This window comes from Triticum dicoccoides, chromosome 5B, assembly GCF_002162155.2.
Source record: "Triticum dicoccoides isolate Atlit2015 ecotype Zavitan chromosome 5B, WEW_v2.0, whole genome shotgun sequence".
In the NCBI taxonomy this organism is placed as follows: Eukaryota; Viridiplantae; Streptophyta; class Magnoliopsida; order Poales; family Poaceae; genus Triticum; species Triticum dicoccoides.
The window spans coordinates 143,098,711-143,106,757 of NC_041389.1; the positions used below are offsets into that span (position 1 = coordinate 143,098,711).

The 8,047-nt window shown below is 47.5% G+C and overlaps 1 protein-coding gene across 2 annotated transcripts; it reads left to right on the forward strand.

Annotated features, from left to right (window-relative positions):
* The first annotated feature begins 1,179 nt into the window (after positions 1–1,179).
* Positions 1,180–3,087, forward strand: LOC119307882. Of its 2 annotated transcripts, none has more exons than XM_037583979.1 (2): positions 1,180–1,554; positions 2,050–3,087. In XM_037583979.1, exons 1-2 carry the CDS (start codon positions 1,443–1,445, stop codon positions 2,883–2,885), a joined length of 948 nt encoding a protein of 315 aa, XP_037439876.1. In that variant the 5' UTR covers positions 1,180–1,442; the 3' UTR covers positions 2,886–3,087. The 2 variants fall into 2 exon arrangements, with proteins under 2 accessions (XP_037439876.1, XP_037439875.1); XM_037583978.1 differs by having other exon boundaries at positions 1,185–1,554; positions 2,044–3,087.
* Positions 3,088–8,047: the final 4,960 nt, after the last annotated feature.

An 8,047-nucleotide genomic window follows, 5' to 3' on the forward strand; every position in this document is an offset into this window, starting at 1 on the left:
TGGAAGCAAAATAGGATTGGTTGGTTCCAGCCAAAAAAGAGACGATGGCAGCAAAATTTGAGGCTGCTTCCAGCAAAATCCGAAAATGGTGGAAGCAAAAATTTGGTACACTGGTTCCAGCAAAAAAGAGACAAATGTGGTAGCAAAAAGGGATTGGTTGGGTCCAGAAAAAAAAAGACGATGGCAACAAAATTTCAGGCTGCTTCTAGCAAAAAGGTAAAACGTCAGATCTTCATCACTTGTCGCCGGGGTTCGAATGTCCCCAACGCCGGCCGCCGCCGGTCTCCGACACTTGTCACCATCGCGCCAGCATCATATCGATGGGTGCGTTGGTTTGCATCACTTGTTCCCGGTGAGGGGAAAGGGGGTGGGGGCAGCCACGGCCACCGCGGGATAGAAAAGAGAAAAAAGTGGCCGGTGGCCATGGCGGCCGGCGTAGCTTGTCGCCGGTGAGATACGGCGAGCATCTACAGAGAAGAAGAGGGGAGAGAGCGGAGCTTGCGGTGCAGAGGAGATGTTCGCGAGCAGAAGAATGAGTGGATCTCGTTCACCCGTGAAGAGATAAGGTAAAAAGACTAGGCGGCCGTTCGGTGATGGACCCACGTGTAGACGAACGAGTTGCGGAGTGCACGCTGTGACCGGCCGAAACTCGGCCGGTCGACCGCACGTAAGAGCATGGTTAATAGTATAGCCAGCTACTGCCTATAAGCCAGTGTCATGTCATCTACAACTCATCTTATAGCCAACATGTACAATAGTATACCAAGAGAGTGTACTACTTTTTTATTTTGTGGCCCACCTTTCATTCTCACAAAGTGCCTAGGAGCACGTGCTAGAGCTGGCTCTTCACGAAGAACCCACTTACTTTCTCTCTCCTCTTCTATTTCCTCCAACTAAGCAGAAATATGCTAGTTTATTCCTTATAGCCCGCTGACTCAGCTCTATTATACTTGCTCTAAATGTTTCCCTAAAAGAATTGAATAAGAAAGCATTGAGAAATTGTTGACTCGGTCAAAATCGGGTTACCTAATTTTAATTAGAGACCTCAATTTAATATGGGATTTTAAAAACTAGGGAGTTTTGTGCTGTAGGGATTATACCGGAGAAAATGTGTCAGCGACGAGAAGTACCCTGTCGGCTACGATGCAGGATACCGATATGGTACGGCCAGTGCTTTTCCAAGAACTGATTCCGACCAGCTCACCAAGCTGGTTTCTGAGGAACCGGTGCCGAGTCGCCTCAGCTTCAGAATAGCATCCACACAGCTCCTCTCACCACGCTTCAGAGTAGCATCCACACGGCTCCTCTCATCACTTATCTGTTGGAGGAGAATCATGTCCAACTTGTTTTGCTTCTTCTACTTTTGACGGCCACATCACCATCGTCGACCTGGACCTGGCCTAGCTTATCAAATATATGCGGCCCGGTGAGGCCACGATCCAATGAAGGTGCAATCTTTGCTTTTCCTTCAACATTCTCACCCAGCAAAAGTTGAGAGGAAGAGATGCCGCGTCACAGTTGGTTCCTGTATGATGTTGCGGGAATCTGCTGCAAGTAAGAAAATATTTCCTTCTACTTCTTCATTTTTCAGATGCATGACGCATGTACACACACTGCGGCGCCGGTGCGCGCAGCGAAGGATATAGATTCTAGGATAGAGATAAGCTTGTCCTTTGCATATCTGCCTTGATAGTTGTCACCTGGAATGAAAATGGGAATAATCACAATGAGAGAGAAAAAGGCATAGTGCTCTGTAGAGCAATCTCCAGACTCCAGAGCTCAAGAATTTTGCGATTCTTCGTCACTTCTTTGGCTCCTCGCCTTCCCAAGGGGTATTCTTGCTTGGCCCCTGCAAGTAGAATGCACAACTAGCTCTTCAGATCAAATCTTTGCTGCGACTACCCGCCATGATATTCTGAATCTACTAATTCCTCAACTCGGATCTTAAGGCCACTGGACGTGCACTATTTCAGCAGTACTTTGTTAATCTTACTGTTTTTTAAGATGTTTATATCACACGACTGAATTAACAGTTTAACACAGCTACAGCACAACCCTCCTCCCGCGACCCTTGCCTGCCGCCGCCACCCACCCTCTCCCTCTCGCGCGCGGTGCCTATGATGGGAACGAGCACGGTGGCCAGGGCGGAGTTCCCTGTTCAGGCGGCGGCAGGGGCGGCCACCTCCATAGCCGGAGGGTCAGCTGGGATCGGTCTCCGGCGTGCTCTCAGGCGATGGTTGCTGGCGGCGGTCGTGGATCTGATGCTCGTTCAGATCCATCGCGAAGTGGCCCTTGGCCGGCCGGCAGCACATAGAAGGGTCGGTGAGGGGCGGCTGGAGGTCATCCTCGACCGGCGTTCCGGCGGCTGCGTGCGTCTTCACAGCGCGGCTTCGCATGGATCCCATCAACTACGGAGTTGGGTGGTACCATTGTCGGTGAAAATCATGTCGACTTCGGTCATGGCGAACGATGACGGCATCGCTTTGATGCCGTTTTCTTGTCCAGACATCGTTGTTGTAGTCTGTGTTACCTCACTCGGGCTGCTACGGGAAAACTCTAGAGTTGGTTCTCTCCGATCAGTTGATGTCGACGTCTTTGATGTTGTTTTCCCTCCTTGGGGCATCGTTTTAGAGCGGGTGCTGGCTGAAGTGGCCAAGAGGTGGAGCTATCTTGGATCTACTGCTTCGACGACAGCAAGTTTTAGCCCGTGGCGCAATGGAGTCTTGGCGATAGATAAGCGCAGTGTGGTGGAGCTGTCATGCATCATGGTGGCGTCGACTACAGTTGGGCCCAGCAAGGTCAATATGTTGATCCCTTCTAAAGATGGGACGAAGGAAGATGGCGGCGACAGCGGATTTCGAGTGTGTGCATGCTATGTGTGTTGAGGGTTTGCTATAGCGATTGCTGCTTTCGGTCCGCTATGGGGCGGCTTTGCAAGGCCATCGGCTTAGATGGTGTGTGGTGATGCAAGGTCAGGGCACATTATCAAATTTATGGGTGTAGCGACAAAGGCCGCTAGAAAGGTGTCTTTGAATTGATCAATGTATTTATTTTGTTTGTTGAATAATATACTTCCTCCATTTTTTATGCAAGGCCATCATCAAAATTACAATTTGCAGCTATAGAAGGTCATTAACACAAATCGATGTAAAATTGATGAGCTTTGCCTCGTACTAGCAACCGAAGACATTACCTCATGCATGCATGTGGGAGTGAGAAGATTGATTTGCATGCACCGTATTAATCAACCAACGAGAAGTGAGAGAGTTGTCTTGTTATGCGTTGGAGAGAAAATACACAAACACGTCAAGCAAGAAGAAAAGACTAGTTTGTAACATTGGTTTAAGTAGCCGTTAATTTTTACCTAAGTACTCCCTCCTTTCCGGTTTATAGGGCTTATCTCAAAATTTTAGTTTTTCCATTTTGTAAGGCTCAATTTGGTTGTTTTCCATCACATGTTCAGATTCCAAGGTGCATTAAATTGTTGCATGCAAGTATTAAGAGAAAATTGACCTATGCATGTACTTTATGCATGCATGCATTGCAATTAATGCATTGATAAACATAATTTTTTGAGGGAAACAAGAGCATTAATTAGGTACTTTTGCAAAACTACAAAAAGTATTCCACCACTCACCATCTATCTTGATTGGTGAGATTTTTGAATTGAGCGCTATAAACCGGAACGGAAGGAGTATCTGTAATATGGTTTTGTGGCCTTGTATAAAAAATTGAAGGGAGTAATAAAGATGGTTATGTACATTATTGAATGTAGAGGAGGGGTTTCAAGAAAAATTCAAAAGAAAAACACACCGCTACAGCTACATATGGGCTTACGCCTCACGCACCTAAGAGGATCTTAGACCATTTTCAATTGGACCCAAACACATTTCCATTTGCTCAGGTGGACAAGCCAGACAATGATTGATAAAAAAATACTTCTTTAGTCAGACCCTTAAATCAACTTCTTTTGTCTTGGGTTTCTGAAACCCCTTGACCTCAGCGCATATGAGAGGAGGATTTTGTTACAAATAATCTTGAGTTGTATTCAGTTAAGAGTCTAATAGTAAGTAGTAGAAATCCAAGTATTGGTAGGAGCTGGCATGCACGCCGGTGTCCTAGTCGATACAGAGGAAAAATCTACGTAGTAGCTGTGTCCTAGTTTGATTAGGAGTTTGTACACGACTAGGTTTAGAGATGGATTCTGTATAGGTTAGGTATGTGCAGGTCGATGGCTACTCGGTGGCTGCTCTACATATATATATATGCACCAACCCGTGAGATTCGCATCACCGACGCGAGAAAAAGAGGAAAAAGAGAGGCACGATACGTGCCTTTGACAAAAGTTACCGTGTGCGCGTTTCTGTCGTGATTTGATGTGATTGATCCTGTTGGCCGAAATCCCAACAGTTGATATCAGAGCTAGGTCGATTTGAAGCCGCGCTTGCCTCGGGGTGGCGATCTGCTAGTGCCTCGGGGCGGGCGATATGGTCATTGGGTGGTGCAGCGATGAGGAAGAGCGGTCGATATGGTTGCTGGGTGCTGCAGCGATGAGGAGGATCGGGAGATTGTCGTTTTGGCGGAGCGACATGAAGGGAGGCGACAGGCTGTCGTCGGCAACATGATGGAAGAAGATCGTTGACGGGAGCGGTGGTGCCGAGGTGCGGTGCCGGAAAGTCGTCAAGATCGCAGTGGCGGAGCTTGAACGAAAAAGTTGGGCGGGCCAAACTTAAGAAGAGCACATTTTTTTCCAAATTCTGACTCATAAGGACATATTACAAAGACCCATGTCATAAGATTGAGCTAGCAGATATGTACATATATAATATATATGTACCAAAGTACAGTTCAACCATGAGTCATTATTGAATTAGCTAATACAAAAGTGCCGAGACATTAGACATGGACTTGCTCATATAGAAATCAACTCTCCAATCATTCTTGCAATAAAATCTGCAATGACATCTTCGTGGGCTGTAGTTCTCTAAAATTCCACCCTTTATATGAACTAACAAGTTATTAGCCAGGTTCTCATCTTCCATCTGTTTGCACAATCTTGTCTTAATGATCCTCAACTTCAGTTATGTAATCTCTTTTTCTTTTAAAAACTAAATCAATTCTTTTTAAGTCTGATTTTCCTTCCCCATGACTACCTATGTTGAAATTTGCATAAGATCAAATCATTAGGCTATTATTTATCACTAGCAGGACTAATCACTGGGTGTACACAAATGAGAAAAATAAGGCTATTGCTTATCAAATTTAGAATTTGGGGGAACTTTTTTACCTGTGAAGTGTACGTGTGGCAAGGGGCCAAATCATGGGGGCGCTAGCGATAGAATATAGAAAGAGAAGGGGCTGGCCCAGGTCATGCCCCAGACTTGGAGACTTGGAGATGGAGGAGAACAACTGCAGGAATGGATCGCCGGCAGCACGCACGGCACGCTGGATTCCGGCGGATCATGGGCGGCGGAAGGGAGCAGGGCAGGGGCGAGGCGAGATCCAGGCGGGCGTCGCCGCGGAGGTTGCTCCGAGAGACGGAGGGCGGCGCGCTCCGGTGGACCGTGTTCCCTGTCCACGACGGCGGCGTGGCTACATGAGTATGAGACTGAGGGCATGAGCAATTGGGGAAGCCATGCGTGAGCCTGTGCGTGCAGCGTGCGTGAGTCGAGGAGACGACGGCCGATGGGGGATAGCCTGTGCATGCTGGGCTTAGTGGGCTGGGCTAAGACGATTAGTAGTAAAATATTTTTTTGTCAAATTCCTGGGCGGGCCATGGCCCAGGTCTGCCCCTACATAGCTCCGCCCCTGCAAGATCGTCATCCGGGAGTTAGAGTCAAGGAGTCGTGCGGGTTAGCACGGTCGGTCGGTTGGTCGGTCAGTCGTCGTGTCCAAGTGATTGTCTCTGTGAGAAGGTATTGAAGATGAAGCGCATCCAGGTCGTCTATGTGTCTCGCGAGAGGATCAAGTTTAACTATGTGGGGGCGGTAAACCAGTGAAGGTGAGTCTCTTCGATGAGGTCATGTCTCTACATGAGGCTGGAGTGCATGGTGTAGTGCACAGGGTGGTGTGATCCACAAGGAGTCGACATGTATCTTGCTAGGGTGGATGATGAAGTCCACCGGCCGGGGTATTCCACAGGATACTAGCGAGGTTGAGTAGTCCAAGGTATATTTGAAGTGGTCTGCAAAGTTCTCCAAGTTAAAATTGGGGAGAGATTGTTGTGATCAATGAAGCCTATCAATTTAACTTGTTGTGGTGCGAGGTGGATGAGTCGACAAGGGAAAATCATCGTCGGGTCAAGTTCGAAGAAGCATGGAAGACAATTATCAAGATTAGGAAGAGAATGTTAGAAATAATCTTGAGTTGTATTCAGTTAAGAGTCTAATAGTAAGTAGTAGAAATCCAAGTATTGGTAGGAGCTGGCTTGCGCGCCGGTGTCCTAGTCGATACGGAGGAAAAATCTACGTAGTAGCCGTGTCCTAGTTTGATTAGGAGTTTGTACACGACTAGGTTTAGAGATGGATTTTGTATAGGTTAGGTATGTGCAGGTCGGTGGCTACTCGGTGGCTGCTCTACATATATATGCACCAGCCCATGAGATTTGTAACACCGGTGCGAGAAAAAAAGGAAAAAAGAGGCATGACACGCTTTGGTAAAAGTTATCGTATGCGCACCTCTGTCGTGATTTGATATGATCGGTCCTGTGGGCCGAAATCCCAATAGATTTAGCCTGCCCTGACCCATCTGGGCCCCACAAAACTCCATCCTCATAGCACCTCGGACCCCAAATCATAGATCACTCTCTCCTCTCAGCCCCACTTTGATATGTCTGTCCCTGTCCTCTCGGCTTCGGACCGGTCCCACACCAGCATGTTCGGTTTCAACTCCAAATCAAGGTTGAAGGCGGCCCCCATCGCAGAAGTCGAGCTCCGCACCTCCGATGAAGAGCTGGCCATCCCCATGGCCCTCCACCGGTCGTAGATGGAAATATAGGGAGCCTCATCAAGCTTTGTGCTCTCCCCGATGGCCCTGTGTGGCGAGTCTATCTTCGCCTGCCCGCGATGGCTTGTCGAGCTTTGCACCCCCTCCCCTTTGGCCCTGTGGGGCTTATATAGCTCCCGGTCAACCCGTTGACCTGGTAGTGGGAGCTGATTATGAGCCCTTTGAGCCCGCCGCAACGCCTCGAGCCAAAGGCTTGTGCATCTCGTCGCGCCAAGAATGTGAACTGGGTCGGATCCAGATATTCTGTGTCAATTGCCGAGTCCTCCGAGTCAAAAGAGGAGCGGTTGTTCCAGGTTGTCCTATGCCAACCCTTGACATGCAAGTAGGTGAACGCATGCCATCAACGCCAGATGACTGCCATGGCATTGAGGGGGGCATCGAGGCATCGGAATGGCTCGTGGCCAAACAAGCCACCACTATCGCCAATATCCAATGCCTCGTCGTGGAGCAGGCCTGCTGCTGGCAATTATGACCCCTACATCATCTTCACGATGTACTACCGCCGCCCTGAAGATGAAAGGGAAAGAGCAACGCCAAGCGGTGATGCATTTCACTTTTTATATGATTTAGCATGATCTACTAGTTGCAGTATGAAGTACTACTTGTAGTACTATGTGCTAACTACAGACTATACCATATATGAACTTCCCCTATGCTATATATGAACTATGCTATGTCCTGTCCTATGTTGATTTTATGGAATGTCGTATGTGTGATCTACATGCATATGAATTTGCATGGATTTAGGGGTGGGCAAATGGGTGCCGACCCCCTCTGTCCGCAAATAAACTGTGGGCCATATTTGCTCAGCTTGATTGGAGATACCTTCATGCCATTATTAAAAGTGGGAGATCTAGCATTTTTATTAATGCATAAGAATAACTATCATGAGTGCTCTTAATCGCCACAAAAAAACTCAGTCATGTTTAATTAACAGTTTATATGATGCTAACACACATATCCTCTTCATTTCAAAGGATTTTCATTACAATTCTGGACATAAGTAGGCATTTCGTGTATCTCATTCACTTTAACATTGTTA